Source organism: Eufriesea mexicana, unplaced genomic scaffold (assembly GCF_001483705.2).
Source record: "Eufriesea mexicana isolate 0111107269 unplaced genomic scaffold, ASM148370v2 scaffold18737, whole genome shotgun sequence".
Classification (NCBI taxonomy): Eukaryota; Metazoa; Arthropoda; class Insecta; order Hymenoptera; family Apidae; genus Eufriesea; species Eufriesea mexicana.
In genome coordinates this window covers 97,855-125,202 of record NW_016926029.1, presented here as the reverse complement: position 1 = coordinate 125,202, position 27,348 = coordinate 97,855, and the positions used below count along the sequence as shown (strand labels likewise).

Below are 27,348 nucleotides of genomic sequence, written 5' to 3'. Positions count from 1 at the left end.
TTGTAACGTTATCTTCCTTGTTTATATTTCGCTAGAACGTTCTTTGAGCTGATTGGTTGATGCAATTTTTTCTACAATTTTTACAATAAATTCTATGTATTGTATTAACATTGTTTATTATTATTGTTTGTTATGTAGGCTATAAACCAAATTATATTTTGTACAAATGACATCATACATTTATTAAAATTTTATATATTCTTAAATTTCAAATAAATAATTTAAAAAAATTTGGTAAACGTAAATTTATTACATATAGATAAAATGTTATAATAAAATATTACTCTGTAAACAAATATAATATTTACTCAAAATTATATGATGATATTATAACTATTCTCTAAGTTTGATTTGAAACAAGATTATAAAATATAATCATACCATTTTATTTGTATACAATTTATAAGAATATTAATGGCACATAAAGTAAGTATACATGTGAGATAGTTGAACATGTATTCTTTGCATAGGTAGAAAACTATAATTATGTGTACATATAAGCACATGAAATAGTATAGAAAAAAATTAAGTATGGCGTTAATCCTATCAGCTGATATCGTCTGCTGGAATGACGAGTCGTAGTTATTAATAGTTACACAGTACTTTTAAACATCTTAAAAATACGCCTTTAGTGTATGACTACCCTTATAAACTAGTAAATTTACAATAATCCGGAGTTGTTATTTTAATAACGCAATGATTGTTTTAAACTTAGTATTGGTGAAAATACTTGTTAAACACGAGTTCGATCGTTCGCGTCATTGACAGGTGGGATAAGAATATGGGGAAATAGATAGTATTATTTGTGTGGACGATTTTTTAAGCGATTAAATAGTAAAAGAATCTGCCAAATAACTAGCAGATTCAGTTGTAATGAGCGACTCCGAACAACGGCAATTACACGTGCCGTATCGAGAATATCATAGCCAGAATAATACTAATACTTCTACCTTGGTAGAAACTGATGCACTAGTAGATCTTTCAATTACACCCAATAGTTGTTTACCGGCGAATGAGTGTTCAGAACTAATACCAGACATTGAATTTGTTCCCAATCTGAGCAACGAACAAACCATAGCCATTGATTCCCCTGGAATTGACCGGGAGAGCCAGCCTCTCCTTGGTCGGTTAGAGCTTGATGTCACTTTCAATCGTTTTCCTGGTTTGTTATTATCTGTTCTATTGATAGATTGAAAATTTAACATATTTTTAACCATATAAATCATGCATTATATTTTGATATTTTATAGATGACCCACAGTTTTCTGAATTAATATGGCAAGCTGAATTGGCAATAGATAATGGAATCTTTCCAGAAAGAATATATCAAGGTTCTAGTGGCAGTTACTTTGTAAAAAATCACACAAGGGTAAGGTAAACTTTATTTTATATTAAAAAATTCAAATCTACTTAGCAAAATAGAATTATAATTCTATAACAGTAACAGAATGCTTTATTTTATAGAAAATAATAGGTGTTTTTAAGCCAAAAGATGAAGAACCTTATGGGAGATTAAATCCAAAATGGACAAAGTGGATGCACAAGCTTTGTTGTCCTTGTTGTTTTGGAAGAAGTTGTTTAATTCCAAATCAGGGATATCTCAGCGAGGCAGGTGCAAGTTTAGTTGACCGTAAATTAGGTCTGGGTATAGTTCCAAACACAAGAGTAGTTAAACTTGTCAGTAAAACATTTAACTACCCACGATTAGACCGTCAAAAAGCTCGTATGAAGCAAGCTATTATGGACCAGTTTCCAACAGTAGGCTCACATTTCAATCGTATTGGTTTACCACCAAAAGTTGGTTCTTTTCAAGTTTTTGTAGATGGTTACAAAGATGCTGATTACTGGTTGAGGCGGTGGGAAAATGAGTCCCTGTCACCTCATCTTAGTAGAGAATTTCAACTTCAATTTGAACGCTTAGTTATTTTGGACTACATAATAAGAAATACTGACAGAGGTATTTAACAATTCATAAAATTTTTCAGTATTCATATAAAGAGTCAAATCATTAAGTATACACTATAATATGTCAATATTTTTCTAAAGGTAATGATAATTGGTTAATTAAATATGATAACAATAAGGGAAAAAACGGAACGGAACAGGGTGAAGTAAAAATAGCTGCTATAGATAATGGTTTAGCCTTTCCTTTTAAACATCCTGATTCTTGGCGTGCTTATCCTTATCATTGGGCTTGGTTAAGCCAAGCAAAACAACCATTTAGTGATGTAACACGAGAACTTGTATTACCGCAACTCTCGGATCAAAATTTTGTACAAGATCTTTGTGATGATTTATACCAATTATTTAAAGTAAGTTATATAAAATGATAATTACTTTACATCAATGTCGGTGTTATTTTGTAAGTAAATTTTGAAAAAAAAAAAAAAAAAAAAATTTATTTTTATAGCAAGACAAAGGTTTCGATCGACATCATTTTGATAAACAAATGAGCGTAATGCGTGGTCAGATCTTGAACTTGCAACAAGCTTTAAAGGATGCTAAGAGCCCCGTGCAATTGGTTCAAATGCCTGCTGTGATTGTTGAGAAGTATTTATTTATATTTATGTATTTTTAACAAATTAGAAGTATATGCAATCCACCACATAAAATGTGATTTTATCAATACTATTTTACAGGGCCAAAGGAAATGGAGCACCAAGACTATTTTCATTCTCTGATACATTTACACAGCGCTTCCAGAATAAAAGTCCTTTCTTCTCTTGGTGTTAAAAGAGATTCTTCTTGGTGAATACTTGAAAAACGGCATTAGCTCTGTGTGTTAACTGAAAAGAACTGCTCGGTGCATCACAGATATTGCATCTTATTATTTGTCCTATCCTTCTTAATTTTATTACGCATTACTACCTCTCTTTTTCAGTACTAATTTCTACAATCTGCGTAGATTCATCGATAATTACATTTAATTTATCTTATGTCTATACCATTTTTTTTAATTCGATTATATTAACTCGAATCATAGTATGATTATATTGTATACAGTAAATATATGTAATGTTAAAACAATATTTTTCGATATGCTTCGTATAATTGAAATGTGAGAAAAATGATAAACGAATGTAGGCAGTGTTTTATGACTATGCAAATGATAACCCTTTAAAATGAAACGTGAACAGTCTCACGTAATCACATTGTATATCTTCTGTCTTCCATGTACCATCGTCTTAAAAACATCGATTTACACATATTTTCGCTAGATACTGTTGAAAAGGAAAATTTGTCTAATCTTAAAAATTAACTGTGATCTAAAATAGTAAAAGAACATATTTTTATTGTTTAAAATAAACATTCTACGTATTGATATTATATTTTTAACCGATGCGTATGAGGAAATAAAATTTCTATTAGTAGCTAAGACAAAAATTTCTATTACAGTTATTGTTAGTAAATAATTTCGGTCTATATCTAAATCTCTACAAATATTTTTTTGTTTTTATCTCAATACATATTTACAATTATTTAAATGTACGATCGATTATTGATATAATCGATTTTATAATCGGTTTTATTTTGTTTCCATTTAAACAACATTGAGTTAATACTAACTTCGAAGTATGGCTCGTTAAATTGCACGTTTCGTTGAAGTTACAAAATGTAATGTAAAGGTTGACGGTTGCAACTACAATCTTTTCATTTTATATCATTGTATTTTATATATTATAAATCTTTCGGGAATCAAGATTTACCAATAACAAACGGGTATTTTTATTTCGTTTATTTAAAAAGGAAAGTTTCAAATTGGTATCATTATATTAATAATTTATAAATATATTATATTATTAATTGCTAACATTAATATTAATAATACAAAGTACAAAATGGAAGTATTGGAGATTAGTAAAAAGAAGCAACTTGGATTACCACGGCAGAAATCATTAGAATGTCCTTGTAATATCAAAGTAACGAATCTATCAATTTTTCGATTATGAATTTTTACTAGTAAAACTAGTGATTGTGATCATTGTTATTATATCATTAATATTATACGTAATTAGTGTACGAGAAGATATGTACAACCACAACGAACAAAGTCATTCGCTCCTGTGAAAACGTTTAATCCACCTTCAAAATTGTTCGAAACTAATACCACATATCACTTATCGTATTTAAACGTGGATCGTGCAGAAATACGGCGCAGTCGATCTCAACCTATCCGACCCATACCTGCTCTTATCAAATCTGATGCTCGATTTTCCGGTGAGACGACTAATCAATTGAGTTACAAACTTATGGGAAATATTCCTAAAACAAAACCTATTATACCAAAACAAAGGTAACAAATTTATCGAATCAAATCAGATAAGAAACTTGTCAGTTATCATTTTCTTCATTCTTTCTCATGTATTAGATCAATGATGGGATCTGGTCAAATGGATTCTGTTACCACGGTTCGTCATGATTATCCACGCAAATACATAGAAAAACCAGAAATTATAATACCTTGTGGGAATATTCGTTTAAGTACCGGTAAACTCGATGCCAGTACTACAGCAAAACTTTCTTACACAGATCCTGGTTTTACGAAACCGACAATTAATTTTAAACCGATAACAGTTTATTATCCACCCAGTGAACCAATTTTTCACGATACTACACACAAATTAAGTTACCAGCCTGTCTGTATGGAAAAAAGAGAAACGTGCTCGTGGCAGCAGAAACAAAGTTACAAGTATATCTTATATTTAAATAAGTAGTGTCTATTTGTACGTTTACTTCGAACAGTCAAATCGATCTTTAAGATGCTTTTATGAAAATTTTTATAGGCCTCCAGATATTGCGATGTGCGGAAAAACAACATATTCCGAAAGTTTCTTGAAAAACGAAAAACTACGCACGGAAAAACCTGTACGACCGGTTCTTGCCAATGTGTTCCCTTGCGGTGGTGAATTCCACGGAAATACTATTTACAAAGAAAGTTACTTACAATCAATCGACGTAGAACGCGTTGAACCATTTATCCCTTGCAATGCTATCTCAAAACCAGATGGCAAAATATCGGCAGACACAACGAGCAAAGTACACGCGTTTATTTAATATTCCCACCATTTACTAATAACTGCTCTTTTCACTTATTGATCCATCTTCTTTTTTTTTTAAATTCTAGTTAAGTTACCAACCGGTCCAGAGCGAGAAACGTTCCCCGATATTACCTCGAAGCAGAACCATGATAGGCGATGGTCCGATGCAATCTGCAACTACTAATCGTTGCGATTTCGTGCAGAAAGTAACGCTACGACCCGATATCGTTATTCCGTGCAATAATCTTCAAAGCTCTAATACACCTATCGACGATAGAACTACGACGAAACTATCTTACACGAAACCAGGCCCAGTAGAATGGGTTCAAAGTTTTAAACCTGTCGCGCATTATTGCAGGTAGATTAGGGACATCTTTCACTAATCATCTATCTATTCCAGTATATTGCGCAACAATCCTTTAAACAAACGAACACGTTTTCTACATATTTCTTAGATTATCGGAGAAAATTGAGTACGATACAGTAAACAAGTTATCTTATCAACCTTGGACTCCAATTCCTAAGGAACATATACCTTGGGCATCTAAAGGCAAATATCAACCACCTACTAATCCTATGTGTGCTGATACTATTTACCAAGTTAGTTTTCCTGCACCTGGACATTACGAAGATACTTGTGTGGATACAAATTGTAATTGCTTGCACGCCAACCATGACAATCCTTCGACACAGATAGGGACCGTGAATGATGAAAATAATTACAATCTTTTGAAACAAGAAATTTTTGTATAACTTCCTAATTTTTCCACAAACAAATGTTATTTCTATGCTGTATTATAACAAACATTTGTAGGATAGATATTTAAATAACAAAATGTAAACGAGAACAATTTAGAAATCGAATTAAAAGCTATTTTATTCAGTATGTGAATTCGGTTCGAGCATATCATATTTTACATTTATGTAATCATTGTGCCGATGAATAAGAATAATAATAATATATCTTCTACAAATGGTAAAATTGTTCTCAATAATAAAATAAACTCTAGTTTTTGATAAAAGATAATAGCGATAAAATAGATTTGATAATAGATATTAATGTACACCATTTAGAAGTGTAGTTTACTTTACATTCATTTATACTTACATAAGTACGTACGTGCACGCATATACATGTTTAAATACATGCATGTACATATACATACATAGATATATACGTACATGGATTTATACGTGTGTGGTGTATGTCTTTATACATACATACATATGTATATATAAAAGCGCGCACACACATGTATATATGTATATATATATATTTATTTGTTTATTTATCTATTTATTTATTTATATATTTATATTATATATAGTAAATATGAGATGACATACTAGCGTATATCGCTTTATATACGCACAACAATTGATACTTTTCAGTAGAGTACATAAATTTCAGGGGAGGGAACAATGATTAAAAAATAAATGATTATGTATTTTAACCAACAATAAAAACTTAGGCGTAAAAATCTACGAGATTTACCAAAAATGTGATTTCGGTAAATGGAAAATATATTTTATTCGTTGTGTTAAGATTATTACGAATTAGAAAGAGACGTTCGATTTTGATATTTCAAAAATTTTTAAACAAATAACATCTCAACGTAACAAAGATTTAAATAGTAAGAAACACGGTTTCTTTATCAATGAGTCGAGCACAATGATTTAAGGACAAATTTTTTTACTAAAAATGCATGCAACTTTTCTTAAGATTTTTCAAAAAATATAACGAGTATAAATTTGAAGGTCGTAAGGCACATATTTAGGTCACGCGAATTACGTATTACACACATATTATGTTAGCGTTACACAAATTTCGTTTCTCATTTCGGTACGCTACTTTTCTCATTGCTAAATAAAAGTCCTCGTTGTTTATAAATTCACTATTTACATGACTGATCGTGAAAATGATTGTCTGTAATAATTTGTAATTTGATCTACATATTATCATAGCGAGTTAACATTCTATTGTCAGTTAACATTTAAATTTGATCGATACTTATTATCATTTTCTGAATAACTAAAAAATTTATATAGTTTGTACGTTACATACCATTCTTGGCAGGCGCTTAAACAAGAAGCATGTTGTATTTGTTAAATAAGTACCGTTATTTTGTAAAAAATGAATCATTTAAAATTATATACTGTATAACGATCGAAATTAACATACTGTATACTTTTTATATTTGCATTTAAATGTACGCCCTTAACGCATCATTGAATATATTAGAATGCACATTTTTCGTTATATTTCGTATTAGATACACTTTGTTCATGAATAAAACCTAGCTAATAAAATGAGTCAAGTTTCTCCTACAATATGTCTCAAATATTTTTAATTGTTCAACTTCATTTAACTGAACACGTACGAAATATTAAACCAAGTATTACTGTTATGTAATAAGTACTTAGTGAAAACAGAAAATTAAGATTGTAAAGCGACATATATAGTGCTTACTGTACACGGTATACCTACATATAGGTAATAGCAACTCAACAAGATTACTATATAGTTATTGATTTTGATCATTTGCTTATAATATAGCTACATGACAATAGTTTTTAAATATATTGCACTTACAGGATGAAAATGAAAGATATGCCACGTTTTCTTAGAGTCAATGGTAACCCAATTAATAGCTAAACAAGATAATATACTGAAAACCGTAAAAACATTTTTACATCCCTCCCCTATAAAACAACAACAACGACGGATTATATCCGTTAAATGATGTACAATTAAAAAGATGATCAAGATGAGAAAGGGGGGCGCATAATCGATACATTGATACAGGAAATATATCGCGCCTGACATACCTATTGTGGTTTAGTGTATGATTGTATGAACTCGGAGAAGCTAAAGTGATCCAAGTTGAGATTTTCGTCGATCGAGGGCAGCTCACCATGACTCATCAGCTCCACATAGTCCATGTCCGGATTTGTTCGCCCAACGCTTGACTGGCCAAGGCCCGGAGCATAGCTACCACAAACCAAAACACAACCCCAATCACTGGCATAGTAATGAATAATAGACTTGTACAAAATTCAAATACATTGTGTATGATACGAAATTAATTCGGTCCAACTTTTTTTTCCTAATTTCATATTTCAAAACATTTGATTTTCTGCTCGAATAGTCGAGAATGTTTACTCGTCTGTTTCGTCAAAACGTGTGACCGATTAGCCGGATAGCCGGTACAACACGGCAAGGGAAGTACAAACCACAAAAAATCCCCAATGTAATTGAAATTGATCGGTCACTTAATAGTTATCTTTGATGGTTTTAGTCTATTACAGTTACACTTATTGTATGACTTAATTCAGACGAATTTTCGAAAAAATTGCAGGGCCTTTGTTTCGTAATAATCTTGTAGTAATGATTGAATACACTCGACTGCCAGTACTAGAACTGTAACAATAATGCATTGTGATTGGAGTTGCGTTTTTTTCAGGAGTAGTAACTAAGTATTTAATTTTCCGTTGTTGTGGTTGTACCGGCTTGCTCCAGGCCCATGCCTTTGATTTTTTTTTTTTTTTTTTTTTTTTTTTTGGAATTTCATATTACGTGTTATAATACTATTATATATGTGTAGATTTTTAATATCTTACTCTTTCATAAGGATTTATATATATACACACACACGCGCGCGCACGTATGCATTGCATACGTACATACAATATGCGTTTACATACACATTCGTGTATGTATGAATACATATTTATACACATAGTATACTATCGATCATACAATAACTGTCGACTTTTATTTGCCTTTTAATGCCATGGATAAGCCGTTTCTCTTAGTAAGAAAAAAACGGACGCGCAAGAAAGAAAATAAAGAGAGAAAAAAACAGAATTTATAAAATATAGCAGTCTGAGAAGAATGCATGTATTATTATTCACACAACCCGCTTTTTCTTTATGTTCATCATTAGTGCTACAAATTACGTATTATAACTTATGAAAGAGATAGAGAAAAAAGAGTAAAAAAATTAAAATAATATCAACGACTAAATTATTTTATACTTTCAAAGGTTTGCCAATCATCTACTTATCCGTTGGACGGATTTCTTTGTGATTTGCTTTTTAAGCAATTTTATAAATTTGAAACATTAACTATTCTATATTACAAAGTATCGCGCATTTAGAATTAATATAAAACACGCCATTTATCAAACATTTCATTTAGAACACATTTATGTTCCCTTCAAATCGTATAAAATTTTTCTATGGAGGACTTTCAAAATTTAATAATGGCATTATTTAATTAGTGCGTAATAATAGAACTTCACAATAATGCCACTTAATTCTAAATATAGGCTTATTGATAAAAAGTTATAATATCGGCATAGAGTATTGGATGACATGAAGACTAATTCAAAACAAAATTTAAAAAGAAAAAATTAAACAATGTCAAAAGATTAGTTATTTTACAAATATAGTTATATATGATAAAGTATACATTTTATCAAAATTTTCTTTATGCATCCAATATTCTTCAACATACAGTTTGTTTAATTACGAATAAAATTGTTTGATATGGCTTAACATTACTTATACTTTCATTTTACAATACAGTAATAATATAAAAATTGCAAAATTTCATAAAAAATGTTTACAATATGTGAAGCTACAGTGTCACTGTAAACTATAGTATTAACTAAACGTTCGCAAAAAGAAAACATAAAAAAACAATACTGACATTCATCTGCACAAATAGAGTATAAAAGACATGCAAAGTGTTATCAACTGTAGCAATGTTTCGTTTCCACTTTTTTACGAATTTATTATTAATCTATTTTTACTGACTAAACTTTAAATACCCAAACATTATATCCACTCAATATGTTATTGGTAAATATTACACATGACAGTCAAATAATGTTGATTCATATAAAATAATTACTGGAAACGATATGTTATGAATTTAAAAATTCAAACATACGAACATTACACGAAAGTCAAAAGGAATCTTTGCATATCTTGTATTAAATTTTCTATGGCAGCTCATATTAATAAAAAAAAAAAAAGGTGAATGATATGATTGATATTTTAGATCCAGGAGACTGACCTGGAAGCCACTGATGGAGTATCACGTGTTACAGATGGATCAGGACTGTGCGCTTGAAACATTGTGGATGGTGTTGCAGGATAACTACCACCGGGACCACTTTGACCACTACTTCCTACCCCAACTACGGAAGAGTGCGACGGTGTCTGACCACCGACTCCAGGACCACCCCAACCAGGTACATGCGTTACCAACAACGGTTTCACATATCCATTCGTCGATGTAGTTTGATTTTCTATGATGAAATATATTTCAAAAAATTTCAATTGTTGAAATTATCATAAGAAATTTCGACAATTTTGATTCAAAGTATTATATGAAAATGCGTAAATAACAAACAACAATAAAGTGTATTTACCTGTAAATGGCGTGTAATATTTAGAAAATGCTTGATCTTTTGATAAGTCTGGATAAAGATAAAGTAGGTGTTGTAAATCGAATACCCGGTCTGCTAAACTACGAATTGCGAAATCTTTGCTTGTGAAAGGTTGTAACATAAAAACTTCTGTCTGATCTATAAATCGTTTAATATCAAACAGTTCAATATCGATCAAATACGAAGAAAAATAATAAATTTAGTATACAATAATGAAGTTAAACATTTACCTCCAACCCAAGCGATAGTAACACCACCAAGTTCAGAATCTGAAAAACGCATTAGGAAAGTTCCTGATGCACAACTTGCTAACATTTCTTCTGCTTGCTTCTTTCTTACGAACCCTAGTATATAACCATCAATCCATGGACCTCTTAAATGCTCTCTAGTTAATTTCATCACAGCATAAAACCATTCCCAAAATGTAAAATTTCTTTCTGATAATGGTTCTTTGCAAAACTGTGCCCAACTCAAAAGTAAACTAGAATAGTCTTGTCCACTTGCATTTCCACTACGAAATGCTTTTTCCGCAAGAAATCGCAAATTATCTTCCGTTAATAAACGACCTGTTGCAGATCTAAATTTAACATTTAATGCTTCAGCTACTTGACCCCACGGAACTTTATCAGGTACTGCAAATGGTACCCTTCCTGGTTCAGCAAATGCATTATCCCATGTAACTGTAGCCCATGCATGAGGTTCTTGATTTCCATGCACAATTACTACAACTGGTAAACTTAGAGTCCAAACCTGGAATACCAATTCACCTCCTCCAACGCTAAATTGTGATTGAAAGAGGAGTGAAAATTTTTCATCCATCACAGATTCTGTTCCTTTCTTTTCTGCTCTTTTGATTTTTTTCAGCTGCATATTACGGAAACTTACAGAGAGTTGCCTTGTTGCCTAGGAAGTAAAATCATACTAGTTACATTTGCTTTTCTAGCAATATTACGAATTATGTTAGTTTCGATTGTTACTCTTTTTTTCTTACTTGATGATACTCCATTGTTCCTGTATTATTTAAAATTTCACCGCTAGCTTCCCCATTTTTTGCCATTTTATCACTTTTTAATAAAGCATTTGCTTGAGCTTCGCTAATAATGCTCACCTTTACGTGAGGTGGATTCATATGAACGTTTAATTTTCCACCAACAAGTAAGCGTACCGTACTTGTAAAACGAGTATTAGTTTTCATAACTTGTGGTGGTTGTTTTTCTATGATAAATGTACTTGTAACTAATGAACTGAGGAGCTGCGTAATTTGAGAGTTTAAGGTAGGAAGAATATCTTGCATTCCTGGTGGTTCAAGTGCAAATTTTTGTTTTAAACGTTCTGCTTCTTTAATTTGTTGACGATTAAGCCAAATTAATTCAGCTAAACTTTCACACCATTCTTGAATAGAGTCTAAATTACTATTAAATGGTGCACCATTCCCTGCCAATTGCTGATCTCTTTTCCATCTGAAATATTAGTTTAAATTCAAAATTCATGTGAAACTATTATTATATATTGAAAGAGAAAAAGGGAAAGGAGAAATGAAAGGCAGGGAAGCAGGAGCACAATTTATTGAACAAACTTTACCTAATAAGTTCATCATCTAAGACTCTTGATTGCAAACCATTTAATCTGGTAATAGTATCTTTCAGTTTGTCAGCTAATGTCAATCGTAATTGCATTAAACCTGCTACTTTATGGTTTAGTAATTGTTCTTGCTGTTCCTTTTGCCTACAGTAACATTATTTTCATTTCTTAAATGATTACAAGGAATTAAATATTTAGTTAAAATTGTATTACCTTCTAATTTTTTTCTCCATATCCAAATTTTGTTGATTTTGTGGCTGCGTTGCAAGATGCTGAAGATGAGCATTTAATTTAGTACACTCATGATAACTAAGAGCAAATGCTTCTTGTTCTTGCTCCATTTTTCGTAAATCTTCTCCAGTTTCTTGGGTTCTACGTCTCAGAGACTCAACATGTTGGGCTATTTCAGCAACAGCATCACTAATTAACCCTACTTTTCCTCCTGCCATAGTCATTAAAGCACCTCCCAAATTCTCTACTTGAGCTACTAATTTCATTTCTATTCCTAAACAGTGTCTAATTATTCTAAATAATGCTGCAGGATTATGTGCATATTTCTGCTACAATAAAAAAAAGGTAAATATAAATATATTATAATATGTTTTAAGCCAATTATTAACATTTTATTGTAAACCTTACACGAAAATTTTTTGCAGCTTCCATTAATTTTAGTTTTGTTAAAAACATGTCATCTGTATTTAAAGAAGCTGCTTTAGTTTCTAATTCCTGTATTAGAGATCTAACAAGTGTAGCTATGTATTGTTCATATTGTGGGTTATCAGGTTCGACATCAGTCCTATAAAAATATTACTCTAAACAATTTGTACATGCTAATTCAAATATACACTAAGTTATAAGCACCATTAACTTACCAGATCTTTTCTTCTATCCAAGAAGATAAAAAATGTCGTACCTCTATCGGAAAGTGTTCTCCATAAACTGAACGTACTTCTTGCAATGCTTCTTGTGGTAATTGCTGTGCTTTTGCCCACAGTGACATTTTGATTTTAACTATGAATCCTTTACCTTAAACACATTTCTTTGAGATATTGTTGTTTTACATTGATTTATATTAATGCTCTCATTAAGAATGTCAAAGATATTCAAATTAGAAAATAATATAACCACAAATTAATAAAATACTAAAAATTTATTTGCCTCGTTTGTATCCAATAAGTAATTATGCAAAGATATTTTCGTTAGAAAATTTTACTAATTTCTTACAAAATATAAAAAGTTGATCAAATAAAGTACTTGATATCACTTGCTATCAACCACGCATAATTTTAAAATGGATACGTATATACTTCCGAACCTCAAGTAAGAATTACAGATATTTAATACTATTTTGAAAGGTATGGGATAAATTGAATAAATTTAATAAAATAAATGTACTAATTGTTCGATTTTTTAATTAAAATCAACACAAGAAATATAATATAAAAATATAGAAATAAGAGATCGTGACGTATTGCAATAACACGTAAATAGATAAGCAGGAGGGGCAAAGGAAAAAGAGTTTGGTTTAAGTATTGGTTGCACTCACCTGCTGCTAGTCCGAGGACAAAAGCAACTAGGATTTGTGCTGTATAATTTTGTTACCTATTTTTTCTATTTGTTTCAATCTGTTGAAGAAGTAACTTTTGGATCGATTAAACTCAATCTACCGCGCAATAATCGTAAACGTAATGATTGCGGGGACCGGTCACACGCGCGAATCGCATCAATAACTCTCCCCCTTCCTTGTTACTCACACAGCGCGGATGAGGACGGAGTGTCGCGAACAAGGAATTCCGAGAATTTCTTACCGTAAATGGCGCGACATAAAGAGGAAAGGGTATATCACGTGATCAAACACCAACTACGCATGCGTAAAATCACAATTTCCCCAAGAACGTGATAAGTTGACAATTATTTCTTCAGTAATAATAATTGTTGTTGTTAAATTCGCTTGTTTATTTTAATTGTTTAGTTTTTTTCTTCATTTATATACAACTACTATAATTTACAATTGACAAGTAATAAATTGGGGAAGGGAAGACAGGGTATAAAGATAGAAAATTTACGTATTAAAATGTACAATTATTTGCCCTTCATACTCAATACATTAAGCGCACAAAAAATACTTTCTCGGATGTTTGTAATATTCTATTAAATCTATAAATTGTATAGAAATACTGTATAAATATAAATACCTTTATCTTAAAATGACTTTATCGTTTGAAGAATAACAGGTGGAAATACAAGAAATGCAGCACCAACAAGATATGTTGCCTTACTGCCAATACACCAAAATGCTAAAATAAAAATTTTTATTTCAATGTAAGTTATCTAATTAAATAATTCTAAATTTTATCTTTACCTGAGGATGCTACAATAGGTCCACAAGCTCGAGCTAATGCTCCAAGAGAACGAAAGACACCTGTAATAGTACCTTTCTGATGATTAGGTCCAACACGTGTCACAAGAGTCATCATACAAGTAACAACCATGGCTGTAGCTATGATATATAAAAAAATATAAAGTTCTTTATTTTGATCAAATATGGATATTTGGTAGATATTCATTATATTTTATATAGAAATATTTATTTTATAATATACTTACAAATTGCAAACAGAAATAATCCAATTGATAATGTAAATATATCATCTGCTAAACCTACACAAATAAATGCTGGAATGGTCAACCATAAACCCTAAAATATTTATATAATTTAACCAAACTAAAATTAATAAGAGCAAAAATTTTTATTTGAAATTTTCAAAATATTTACCAATCCTGCAACAGATTTTGTTTTATTGGATGGAATTATTCGTACCCAACTTCCTTGCAGAATTGCCATAACCAATCCAATTCCCAAAAACATCCATCCTTGTTGCATGCTTGTAAATTTAAATAAATAATGAGTTAAGAAAGTTAAGGTAAATTCCAAGCCACTGTACACGAACAAATACATGAAATATACGCAACCCAGTGTTTTTAAATTTCTTTTCTCTGAAATTATATACATAATTTTTATTAATTCCTATAAAATGTATAATATATCAGATTATTATGATTTCACCTTGTAAATTTAGACCAGATACTCCATTAAATTGGAACAAGTCTATAGGATTAATGTAGATAAGAATTCCAGATAAACCAGACATAAGACTATTAGTTCTATACTTCAATGGTAAAGATTCTTTTAAATAGCAAACAATGAAACACAAATCACTTGTTGCTAAAAAAAGAGCAAATAGAGCAGGTATTATATGCAAAGACCCTTTCTTATTATCATTAAAAGTCCATGCAAAAATTGCTCCTATCATTGGACCTACTACAAAGCCAATAGAAAAAGCTATGCCAACTAATGCCTGTAAATAAAAATGTCAATCCATTTATTTGTTATTTATATTCAGTGTTCTACTTATTTTCATTGATAGTTTATTTTAATAAACTTTACCATCGCTTTTCCCCTTGTTTTTAAAGTAGTAACATCACTTATAATAGCCATTGATAAACTAATATTTCCTTTACTAATACCGCCAATAAATCTTGCTAATACAAATATAGTAAAATTATAAGAAAGTGCCCATAAAAGGTAAGATAGTGCAATTCCTATTGAACAAAATATCATCAATGGTTTTCTTCCATATATATCTGATAACGCTCCTAATATGGGAGAACTCAAAAATTGTAGAAAAGAATACATAGAACCAAGAAAACCTATAAATTAAGTTACATATGTTTTTTGATGCTAATATATTAAAAACTATTGTAAAATGAAAAAAATGACTAACCTCCATAAAGCACATTATTAACCTTATCAGGAGCATCAAAAAATTTTCTTGCACTTTGTATATAATACAAGATTTTAAAATATATGCCTTGATCATCTTCTATTTCTTTATAATAATCTAACAAAGCTGGTAACAGCGGTAATATCATAGTAAATGCCAAAAGATCCAACAATAAAGAAATAAATACTACTTGAACTGTATTATCTTTTAGTTTAATCATTATTGATTTTAATATGTTACAATATATAATATATAATATAAAAATCTTTAAAAGAAATACTGTAACTTAAAATACAAACTATCGTCCATTTGATGCAAATTAGTGTAATTAAAATTTTTCACAATTAACGCTTATCAATCCATCGTATAATTAATATTTAAACAATTCCACTTTGACAATTTCCACAGCAATCTTCGTAACATAAATTAATTTTTTCAGAAATGTAAAGTCTGACTTAATTGTGATACTTTCTATTTGTGCCATCGTAAACGTTGAAGATTTAAAAGCAATGAGTGAAAGGGTTTGACCTACTTTCCACTGTATTTCACTTCGGTAATTCTTTACCGACCGTACATACAATCAATAAAAAAGAAATCTGTTTTATAACCGAATCAAAAAAATTACGATCAAAATATTTTTTCATCCGTCTCTATTATTTAGAATAGATTATATCCAAATCTAAATGTTTGGAACATTATTTAAGACCTATAACTATAAGATCTAACTATTTATAGAAAAAATTATTCGCGAAAGGTTTTATGCAACTTTCATATATAGAAAAATAAGTATAATGTTCCCTTTTTATATATTATATTATAACCGAAATTATCATAATAATTTACCTATACCTATTATGACAATTGACATGAAATTAATGGAATTTACAATTATAATTTTCTTAAGTACTTTCGATGTTGATATTAGCATAAAAGTACGAGTAAATGATAATAATGTAAATAAAAACAAAGCAGTATAATTTGTATAAAAAATTGACGGAAATTGTAAAATATTTTATTCACGTTCTAATAATGAATATTGTAGTCATTAAATCATAGTTAATCAGTACGTTGTTTTTATTTGTCAGTGAAGCGAAAAATAGCACAACAGGCACACCCAGAAACATTATGTATGTTCAACTTCCGGTTGTTATAAACGACATAAAGTATTCGTATACACGGACACGTTTAAATTCGACCACGGATTCACTTCCTTGACACGAACAAAGATCTTTTGTAATTCATTTTAAAGTGTAATATCACTTGGAGTAACCGTTTGTCAATACAAAACATTATTACGTGTATGTACATATGTATATAGACGTGAAATTTTTTGCGTAATGAAGATGCAAGTGAAATAGATTGCAAGGAAAGAGAAATATTTGTTTTATTCGTGCTTTTAATATCGTTAATTGTGTTAATAGTAAAAACAAACACTTTTGCAGTACATAATATTAAAAATAAAATATTGTCAATTAATACAGTGTAGTTGAAAACTGACTTATCTACACTTTGCGCATACGTAAATGAATATATAGAAGAGATTGATGAAAATGAAACATCTCTTCTTTGATTATATACCCTATTGATACACATGCGCGCGCGCTCGCGCGCGTAATGTTAAAATTTTAGAAATAGCTTCAAACTACACATAGAACAGGTGGTCTGAAAAGCAGGAGTGTTATATGGTGAAAATTTAAGCAAGGGATTCATCGCTTGCCATCTGGGCTCTACAGTGTGAAGCACATGCTGCACATCGATGCCATTCTCTATCATGTGTCGATATACTTAAAAATTTTTCTTATTTAAGGATAAATAACGAAAATAATAAAATAGAAAAGAGATCGTAGCGTTTACAAAGTTCATCCGGTTTAATTTCACAGATAAAATTGAAGAAATTGGACGAATGAAATACTTTTTACTGTGTAAATCTGCGATAACAGATTAAAATTTGATCTTTTACTACCAATGTTCAGTCGATGCAAAGTTCACATTAATATCGTTTGGTTTTTGTGACAATAAACGCAATACATAAAATCAAGAAATTTTGAGAGAAATCTAAGCGAAGCAACGATTACTATCGCATCAGTTCATTTCAACGACAGCAGGTATGCAAAGGGACAAAAGAACTGAACTTAAAATCCCGTGGGGGTTTTCATAGAGAATGAAGAAGAAAGAAAGAAGGAAGGAAATAAGCACGGAACAAAGTAAGCAGATGGAAAAATCCCTTGGTAGAGAAAATCGACAATTTCCTAGGAAGCATAGCTGTCGTAAATGTACAGTGGAAATTCTCTGAACAATGAGAACAAAGAAAATTTTTGGGTACCACGGCGGTCTACGTACCGGCTGTGCGGCAAGCTGCATCGTGTGCTGCTACACACCGTAGAAAACCCTACTGCTCGCGTAAGCCCTGTATAGGTATTATAAACTAGGTGTACGAGGCTTTCGAAATCGGACAGCCTTCGTATATGCCATAAACACGAGTAGATCTTCTCTCTCATGGGTTATAAATCCTCGATCTGTACGGTATTAAAGGGAAGATGACGGTCCGTCAACCCCCGATACAACGAAAAGACGTGTTTGCTAGAAGGTATATTGAAAACGGGATTCGAATGCTGCGATGTCGCAGTTTGAAGGGTGAGAAAAAAGAAACCAACTGAAATGAACGAAGGACACAGGTAGATAGGAGGGGAAAGAGGAAAGAATGAGAAGAAGGGGGAGCAGCGAATGTTCGGACAAAAATAAGGAAAGAAAGGGAAAAGGAAAGGACTAGCGAAAAAAGGATGGAAGAACATGGTAGAAATAAGGAGAACAGAGGAGTACCGTATGCGTTCGAGCCGTGTACATCTATATAGAGTGTATAGTACCAACATAGGAATAAGGATATGTAAGCGCGCGTGCCCGCGCAACCGACAGCAGATGCGCTCGCAGCGGCAGCTGTCCTCCTACAAGTGGTTCTCAATCACTCTCTGTTTCCAATTCTGTTTCTTCTTTCGCTTACTAACGCATGTCAACATCAATGAAAGAATAACATTAAGGTAACATCTTATTTGGAAACTTATAGCAACTCGATCGAACAGTTCAATCAAATTGTGAGAAAAGGCCAAGCACTTCTTACGACGATCGTTTGATTTTTTAATGATGATTTTTTAATTTGTCCTTTATGTTGCAGTTGTTTATGTTTGGAAATAAGACGTTGCACATTTTGATAAATTTAAATTAAAATTACAGAAACAAATGTTACATGCAATTGAATTAATCTCAAGGAAAATTACACATGACTCGATCTTACAAATTATCGATTTATGGAAAATTAAAATTTGATTCATTTCTCACCTAGATAATTGATTTTTACCGAAAGCAAAATTTACTTGTAATTGATATTATGTAATATGATGCAATATCATTAGATTATGCAATAGCATTGGGATTTCGTGTATTTAAGGTAGCAATAATTAATTTTGCAATCATAAAATGAAGAAAATTATCGAATGTTCATACAACGTGGAAAGAAATAGTATTTCATCAACGAATATGGATGCTTAACTATCAATGTTCTTTTGTCAACGTTGTGTGAATCACACGCGTTCAACATTCGCACGTTTAATCGTTTGTAACGTTTCACGCTACAGTTTCATAATACAATGCAATTTGCAAGAAAGCTTTGATTTTTAATATAAATATGCGAAAAGTCAACCGTTTTATGTAAAAATAAGTTAATAATATTAAAACGTTGTTTTTAAAATAAATCTGAGGAGTGTCGCTGCATAAATTATAATAGCCGTACTGTTGTAAAATTCGACTGACCCTTTTTTTCCCATAGGACAGCTACCTGACAAAAAGACAGAACAAGAAGAACCGTATACGTCACGTACTTGACAGGCGGAGTAATATTCAGGACAGCTGATACAATTTTGGCGGGCTTTACCGATAGATCTGCCGCGCAAAGTGGTACAAGAGGAACGAAGAAAGCAGATGAGATGAAAAGAAAGGATAACCACTCGAATGAATAGGAGAAAGAGATGAGTAGTAAGAAAGTAGGAGGAGGGTAACGGAAGGGAAAAGAAGGGGAGAAAAAGAGACAGTGATCGAGAGAAGAAAAGGGGAGGAAGTTAGAAGAATTGAAGGTAGAACCTAACAGAGAAAGACAGAGTGTAGAAAGAGATCGAGAAAAAGATACGAGAAGGAAAAAGAGGGAAGCTTTAAAGTTGGTTGTTGTTGGTGTTCTTGCTTCGTTGCTGTTAAATAAGAATAAGCCCCCACTATTGGCCCTAAGGGGTACCTATATAGCTGGGGGCTTTCGTGTACTTGGGACCCAAAAGGAATAAAGAGAGGAGACACCTGGTCACGGGCAGCAGTTAGTCGAGAACTCTCTGGGTGGGATGTTGTCGTTGCATCTTTCGTGCATCTTTTTCGGCTATCTTGTACTCGAGAAGCACGAGTCCAGCGAAAGAAGTTTTGAAAGTTCATCTAGTTATTGTTATAATTATTGATATCATCATCGCCATTTTCGCGATCGTCATCTTCGACGTATCGTAAAACGCATCGTGACATATATGCAGTATCTTGTCGATAGTGTCGTGCAGTGGACGAGAAACTTTGATCGTTTGGTTTCCTACGTCGATTTTGCAGCGTTTTACATCGCACTTTCCAACTAGGTGAGACATACGAAACGAGTTGGGACGGAACGGGACGAGACATGGGACGTGCGCGAGGGGTAAGGAAGAGAGAAGTTAACCGTGGCGCGGGATATTGGCAACCGGCGAAAGACGTCATTTGCTTTGATTTGGGGGTGAAGGGTGTATACCGGTAACGTGCTTTTGTCAATATGTGTATTCTCTGCGATACGTTTGTGACGATTATAAAATCGGAAAATGAATTGTTTCTTTGCTTTTTTAACATCGTGTACGAAAATATGATCAAGATTGAAGAAACGGTCTATCAAAAATTGTACTTGTCGAAAATCATTTGATCGAATATGCGTCGTAGGTATGTGTGTGAAAATTAATTGAGAGAATTGCAGAAATTTCCATAAACGATGTTTTTGACGTCGTGTTGATGTGTCATTAATTGCATATTTGTTGTAAAATTATACAATGCGTAGTCGATATGCTAATTACAGCTAAATGTAAAAATCTATGAAATAATAGATTCAAACTCGTGTACGAAGTAATACTAGCACACGACATATTGTACGACATATTAATAAAAAGAAAAGGAAAAACAAAAAACAAAAATAATATTTTGTAATACCGTATATTATATAAAATAACGAAAATTTTAGAATACCGTAGTAAGTGTTTTCTATGTGGATCATTCAAAATGCAGTTCTCTTCGATTTGGAAATTAACTATTTGAAGACCGAGTCGAAGAGATTGTCCAAAAATCCTGTTCGCGGATTAAAAGAACTTCTCAGAAGCACGTGTTTACGTCAATGTTATGTACGACTAAAGTTTTTGTTTCCAATAATTAAGCGAACTTCTTATAACCACATAGAATGAAATATTTCCCTTTCTAATATTTTATTTTTCTAAATAGAAATTTCGTTGTTCAATCGGTTCTAGTTATGAACGCAATTTGTCTTGGTGAGAGAAGATTCATCGTTTTGCATGGAAGATAGGTCGAGATTTGTGACAATGTTTCGTGGTGATATAATCCTCAATATTGCACTTGTCCCGGCCTATCGGAGTGCATTATATTCCATCGTAGAAAACGGAAGACAAAGGGGGATTAAACATTGGCGAGAAACGAAGGACAAGTCAGAAGACGATACTAATTTAACCAAATACGTCGAAGATGCTGGCAGGTTGGGATGTGGGCATTATTTGTTGCAAGGTTAGATCAAATTGCACTCGTCCCGGCCTGCTGGATCTATTCGACCAACCATCATCATCTGTTGCGTTTTCCATACTAGTCAAAAATATTCTTCAGTTTATTTATTCTAGAAAGAAAAAACTCGTAATGTTTGTTAATATTTAAGATCGTTTGTTGATCTAGAAATATATTATTCATTCGATGATGTACAGTAATGTCCGTTACGTTTTGAAATAAAAAGAAAAGAATATTAATTGAAATGTAATGGTAAAAGTTTAAAGCAATATTTTCTGTCATACTGTTTGGATAAATAGTATGGAAAATAAAAATGTAAAATTTAAACGTCACATGTTTTTAAACACATTCTAATATGTGTTGCAAATTTTGAATTCGCGTATTTTTCGTAAACCATGTGTATGTGGAAATTTAAATAATAAAGTACATTTTAAAAGGAACAAAAAGTCAAGTTTACCCTATGTTAAATTTATTATCCTAAACCTATCATCATGAAGATTAGCGATTTTTATTACTACTAAATACTAAAAATTTCGTTAAAGCGCATGATAGTCTTTCATTTTATTTTAAAGCATGGTGCAAATGAAATTATTGACCGGAATTGGCCGGTAATGGGGCAATTTTTATTTCATAGTATTTACTATTAAGATTATTCGTTATTCAAAACAAATACATACATCCTCGAAGGTTGATAGCTAACTAGATGATTTAAAATTGATAAATATATATAAAACGTTAAATTCGCTTAAAAATTCTGTTTGGAAAATTTTCTTAGTTCTAATGCAATATGCGGAAAGAAGCAAACTTTCCTTTTTCCTCTATTTCTTTTCTGCTTATTGAATTTGTTAAATAGATTCTAATAATAGAACAGGTAAACGAGAGATAGAACGTGCCTCGATATTTGTTTCTTGAATTTCGAAGCAACACAAACATACGAGGTATGTTGTTGCTTGGAAAATACATTGAAATATTATTCAATTCTTTTCTCTAGTAATAAAATACAAAGAAAAAAAGAAAAGAGAAAACAAAAAGACTAGGGGTTAAGTTACGTTCGATCGAATAAGAAAACACAATGAAAGTAGTCGAGCCGATGGCGTTTCCCTCGTTGGTTGATGGAACATGAATTTTGTTTTTCATTCATATTCTTCAAGTAGAAGACGTGGTGCAACCATCCCCTTTTAAGAGTCCCACGGTTTGAAATAAAACACCTGGCTTCTTCCCTATGTGTGTACTATATAGTGTTCGTACGTATACATACGTACAATTACATGTTAACACGTTTACGCGCACGCATATTCTCACGGCAAAGAACTGCTTCTCTTCGTGGACTGGTTTTGGCTTCCTTATAAACTTTATTCAATTCTTTGTAATATGCTAAAGGGTATACTTAAAGATGTGTGCGTATATATGTACACATATATATGCGTTTACCATTCATATGCTAAACAATAAATGTGCTGAAAGAAATGAATCTCTATCTTGTAGATACGACTGTGCAGCTGCCATATTCATCTATTATATTATGTATGTACGTGTTTATTGGTAAAGAACTTTTCAATTATAAAACAGAAATGAACGATGCGTCGATGCATTTAATACAAAAAATTGAACATGTTTCTTTTAACATCATTTAACACGTTTATTATAATGTCGATTTTACGATTGATTACTTTTTTTTATAGTCTCTTACATCTTGATTTCAATTGTTTATTTGATCTTCAATTAGTTATCCTATTATCTACACATCTAATTTATAGAAACTTCATTTAATTACATTCTTCTCAATGTAATTTTCACAAACAATAATATTTAAATGATATTTAGACAATAGTCAAAGTTTTTTTTGTATCGTTCATATTAATTCGTAAATTGCATTCGTGTAAGTTATACTTTCTATGAAATATTTATGTTAAGTGTAATTGATATTAATCATTTTATTTAATATAAATATATCATATTTTATAAATAATTGCATTTTTATTTGATTAATTTCATATAAATACATTTAGAAATATGAAATCCTATTATAGAAAAATAAACAGTAGATTTTGAAATTTTCTTTCCCAAAAAAATTAATTTTTTTAACTAATATAGTTTAAATATAATATTTTGTTTAATATTTCTTTTTATTTTTTATTCAAGTAATGTATTCAATCTTGTTATATATAACTTAAACGATAAAGTCAAAATGCATTGAAATATTAGAGTATTTGAATTTTTATTTCGATACATTATTTCGTGCTATTATTATTCAAATGAAATAGAAATTCAAGAAATTGGAGAAATCTTTTGATAGGAATTTTATAAAATCATACATTATTTATGTTCTAGATGTTTGCTAATTTCATAGAAAGAAAAAAATAAAGCCTGTACGTAGGCAACCAAATAAATGTTCAAGTAGAAACGATAAAGGCATGTAGGCTTTATACTGTACGCGTTACATATGTTTTCGCCAAAAAAATTTACTCTTAAATGAGAGAAGTACACAGAATAACATAAATAAATGTCTCCAGTTTTGGGATTTTCAGTTATATCTTAAGTAATATTTAAGAAAAGAGATTTTATATTATAAACAGTATTTAAAAAGTATCCGTTATGAGTCGCTTCAAATGTGTCTTAGATAGGTTAGTAGTGTTGAACATACTACAATTTATTTAACTTGATAGCAAGTTAGGGATTTCATTATTTGATAAGTATAATACATTATGATATATTCTTCTCTTCTTCTTTCTAATCCAAGAAAAGAACTTGTTTTACAGGATTTCATGGTGTGAGATAAAAAGATTCAAATCTTCAATATCAGTATCAAATTCTAAGGTTTGCATACCATATAGAATAAAACGTGGCCCTACCGATATTTTACGTGTAAGTATATTGAATGGAAGCTTGTTTTTGTGGAAAATAATTTTATTTTGTTATTTATTCAACTTAGTAAGTTTGTATTTTTTTTTTAAAGGCTCTTGAATCTACTATACCAGAAAATATTGCGACCAAGAATTATGTATTTCGTAAAGATCCATATTTATCTCCAACCGGGACAATAAATAATCGTTCTTATGGATTGTCATATGAATCAGGGAGAAAAGCTGCAATATGGATACATAACGAACATAAAGATTTATTCCCAAAACATCTTTCAGAGCCACAAATTGATGTAAATTTTATTTATTATAGATGTAATATACGTATTATATTCCATATTTTTAAACATATATTTAAGTAATTTTTTACTTATATTTAAGGCATTTACTCCATCTAAAAAATATACAGATAAAAGTGAAGTATCAGAGGAAATGCTTTTGCATGCTATATCTTGTCGTAAAATATCTGATGCTGTACATATTTATAACTTGTTAGAAGATAATATCTCTGATGAAACAAAACAAGTACTTCTAGAATTATTATGCTTTTATCAGAATGAAAACAAATTACTGAATAAGTTACACTTTGAACTACATTTTCAAGCAATTAATGAAAAATATACGTTGGGGTAAGTGACAAAAGTATCATAAGACTAGAAAATTATATTTATGTTTTACTATTCTCAATAGTTTTATGATTTATGTTCCATATTTACATCTCTTTGTTTCTAATAATTTCATATTTCAGGTACAGGTCGGAGATTAATAAATTATATCAGTCTCTAATAAGTGTAGCTTCTCCAATAACAGTAGCAGCAGCTCACAATACCATGATATGTGGTTTAATAAAATCCTCAAAAGTACTGATTTTAATTCCTATCCAAATGCTTGTATTATTTTTAAAATGTAATGTATTTGTATATTTATATTTACAGATGCAGGAAGCTTGGTTATTATACAAAAAATGTAGAGAAGAAAATGTTCCATTTAATGTTACTACTTACAATTATGTATTGTCACTATACAAACACATGTTTGATAATGATATTTATCTAAAAATGCAAAGTATGTTTGAAATTCTTACGAAAATGAGTAAGGATGGAATTAAACCTAATATTAAAACATTAAATACTGTTCTTCAAGTAATTAGTACAATTCATGGAAAAGAAATTTTCCATGTTGTAGAACATGTTGTTAGACAGTTCATGTCTATTGGTATAAAACCTTCATTAGCAACATATGCTTATATGTTGTTTACATTACAGAATCAAGGTAATTATAGTTTTTTCATATTCAATTTGTTTCAACAGTTTTCATACAAAATTATATTTTTAATAGGTGTATTAAGAAATACATATGATAAATTTAAAGATATTATAGAACAAGTTGTAAGCCATGAAAAATTTATCATTGAAGATGCAATGGACTATAAATTTTTTATATGTGCTATGCATTTAACTCTAACTTTCAATGATAGGAAATCTGCATACCAGATTGATGATCTGCTTCTTGCACAGGACAAGTGGTTTTTATATCAAATATCAGTATGTTTTGTTTAAACATTTTACACAAAACTATTCAATATATTGCCGTTTTATTTATTAACTAGTTGCTTCTTTAAATAGGAAACCAATTATTACATTAAATATATATTATGTATATTATCAAACAGCAATTTCTCAGAATTTTTCGGTTTATATACCAGTCTTGTTCCGAATCGATATCTGCCATCAAAGTATGTCTACAATGATATTTTAAAGAAATGTTCATACATAACAATAGAAGAATTGACGACATATTTACCAAGATTATGGTCAGATTTAGATATGATACATAATTCAAATCTTGAATTGAAGTTGACTTTTCTACGTTTATATCAAATGAACATGTTATCATTTGAATCAACTTTAAAAACAACTTTTATGAATATAGCTCAGAATTGTTGGGATATTATTAAGGTTAAATGTGTATTTATTTATTATACTGTTAGATGTAATAATAAGGGAAGAATAACAAGAAACCAATTTTGATATTTGTAGATGAAAATGAACTCTGCAAAGTACGACTTTTCAATTGAAACTAACATGATGGCTTCTATAGCTTTAATATTCTTACATGGAGATAATATAAATGAAAGTATTAAGGTTTTGGAATATACTGTTAAAACATCAAATATGTTTATTCCAACAATGACCGACAAGCAACTGAATGAATTATTTGAATATTATATTTCAAAGCAATGTACCATAGGAGCTTTCGTATGTATATTCACACTTATAATGTCTTTCACTTATTCAAATCTAAAATTCGAAAGTGTAAGTTTAAAGTATTTCCATTTTTTTCTTTTACAGCTTGTTCTTGAATGTTCCATAAACTTAGGATTTAAACATATTGTTCAAAAGGCTACAGAATTATATAATCTTCCCCAGCTTACAAATGATGATCGTGACAGATTGACTAATTTAGTAGGGGCGAAAATGTTGCATACATCAAAATCAAATTAATTATGAGAAAATATTCATAACATCATTTAATTGCAAATTGTCTTTCTCTTATTGTCATCATATTGCGTTTAATTATAGAAAATTAATAATATTTGGAATTTATTAAATTTTCTTTATATGTATAAGAATTTCAATCAATTTGTCATTCAAAGAATAGAAATTACACGCATGATTGGAATGTATTAATGTTCTTGCCCCCCTAGCTAAGGTACTTAGGACTAATAAATTAAGTCGTGCGGCAGTGGGAGATACTGTTCTCTCGTCACTCAAATACTTATTTCCTGCATCGCACA

The 27,348-nt window shown here is 30.7% G+C and overlaps 4 protein-coding genes across 8 annotated transcripts; 2 read left to right on the top strand and 2 right to left on the bottom strand.

Annotated features, from left to right (window-relative positions):
* The first annotated feature begins 541 nt into the window (after window positions 1–541).
* Window positions 542–5,885, top strand: Pi4KIIalpha (phosphatidylinositol 4-kinase II alpha). The gene is made up of 10 exons (XM_017909616.1): window positions 542–1,162; window positions 1,251–1,369; window positions 1,465–1,957; window positions 2,047–2,312; window positions 2,411–2,550; window positions 4,028–4,294; window positions 4,370–4,690; window positions 4,785–5,037; window positions 5,126–5,397; window positions 5,495–5,885. Exons 1-10 carry the CDS (start codon window positions 874–876, stop codon window positions 5,790–5,792), a joined length of 2,718 nt encoding a protein of 905 aa, XP_017765105.1. The 5' UTR covers window positions 542–873; the 3' UTR covers window positions 5,793–5,885.
* A 1,773-nt stretch (window positions 5,886–7,658) lies between these two features.
* On the bottom strand, window positions 7,659–13,838 carry Stat92E (Signal transducer and transcription activator Stat92E). 5 transcript variants are annotated; one of them, XM_017909606.1, is made up of 10 exons: window positions 13,626–13,838; window positions 12,952–13,118; window positions 12,719–12,875; window positions 12,293–12,639; window positions 12,080–12,223; window positions 11,490–11,958; window positions 10,729–11,401; window positions 10,481–10,636; window positions 10,123–10,357; window positions 7,659–8,031 (listed from the first exon to the last, which is right to left on the bottom strand). In XM_017909606.1, the coding sequence occupies exons 2-10, from the start codon at window positions 13,077–13,079 to the stop codon at window positions 7,869–7,871; spliced, it is 2,472 nt and encodes an 823-aa protein (XP_017765095.1). In that variant the 5' UTR covers window positions 13,080–13,118; window positions 13,626–13,838; the 3' UTR covers window positions 7,659–7,868. The 5 variants fall into 5 exon arrangements, with proteins under 5 accessions (XP_017765095.1, XP_017765096.1, XP_017765098.1 ...); XM_017909607.1 differs by having other exon boundaries at window positions 12,952–13,099; XM_017909609.1 differs by having other exon boundaries at window positions 13,682–13,838.
* A 429-nt stretch (window positions 13,839–14,267) lies between these two features.
* Window positions 14,268–16,084, bottom strand: rtet (major facilitator superfamily domain-containing protein rtet). Its single transcript, XM_017909610.1, has 7 exons — window positions 15,865–16,084; window positions 15,528–15,790; window positions 15,147–15,438; window positions 14,856–15,076; window positions 14,687–14,777; window positions 14,442–14,579; window positions 14,268–14,376 (listed from the first exon to the last, which is right to left on the bottom strand). Exons 1-7 carry the CDS (start codon window positions 16,082–16,084, stop codon window positions 14,282–14,284), a joined length of 1,320 nt encoding a protein of 439 aa, XP_017765099.1. The 3' UTR covers window positions 14,268–14,281.
* A 6,828-nt stretch (window positions 16,085–22,912) lies between these two features.
* LOC108554322 (protein PTCD3 homolog, mitochondrial) lies at window positions 22,913–27,055 on the top strand. Its single transcript, XM_017909536.1, is given in 10 exon segments — window positions 22,913–23,091; window positions 24,450–24,555; window positions 24,647–24,844; window positions 24,933–25,180; window positions 25,300–25,411; window positions 25,487–25,823; window positions 25,890–26,095; window positions 26,177–26,509; window positions 26,591–26,809; window positions 26,903–27,055. Coding segments are annotated over 10 exon segments (2,091 nt in total).
* Window positions 27,056–27,348: the final 293 nt, after the last annotated feature.

Coding starts and splice junctions, on each gene's coding strand:
- Pi4KIIalpha (XM_017909616.1), top strand. CDS start 874: ATGAGCGACTCCGAACAACGGCAATTACACGTGCCGTATCGAGAATAT. Junction 4,691..4,784: donor CAGCAGAAACAAAGTTACAA/GTATATCTTATA, acceptor AAATTTTTATAG/GCCTCCAGATATTGCGATGT. Junction 5,398..5,494: donor CCTGTCGCGCATTATTGCAG/GTAGATTAGGGA, acceptor CATATTTCTTAG/ATTATCGGAGAAAATTGAGT.
- Stat92E (XM_017909606.1), bottom strand. CDS start 13,079: ATGTCACTGTGGGCAAAAGCACAGCAATTACCACAAGAAGCATTGCAA. Junction 11,959..12,079: donor TTAGATGATGAACTTATTAG/GTAAAGTTTGTT, acceptor CTAATATTTCAG/ATGGAAAAGAGATCAGCAAT. Junction 10,637..10,728: donor TACTATCGCTTGGGTTGGAG/GTAAATGTTTAA, acceptor AACGATTTATAG/ATCAGACAGAAGTTTTTATG.
- rtet (XM_017909610.1), bottom strand. CDS start 16,084: ATGATTAAACTAAAAGATAATACAGTTCAAGTAGTATTTATTTCTTTA. Junction 15,791..15,864: donor TAATAATGTGCTTTATGGAG/GTTAGTCATTTT, acceptor CTTAATTTATAG/GTTTTCTTGGTTCTATGTAT. Junction 14,580..14,686: donor ATTATTTCTGTTTGCAATTT/GTAAGTATATTA, acceptor TATATATCATAG/CTACAGCCATGGTTGTTACT.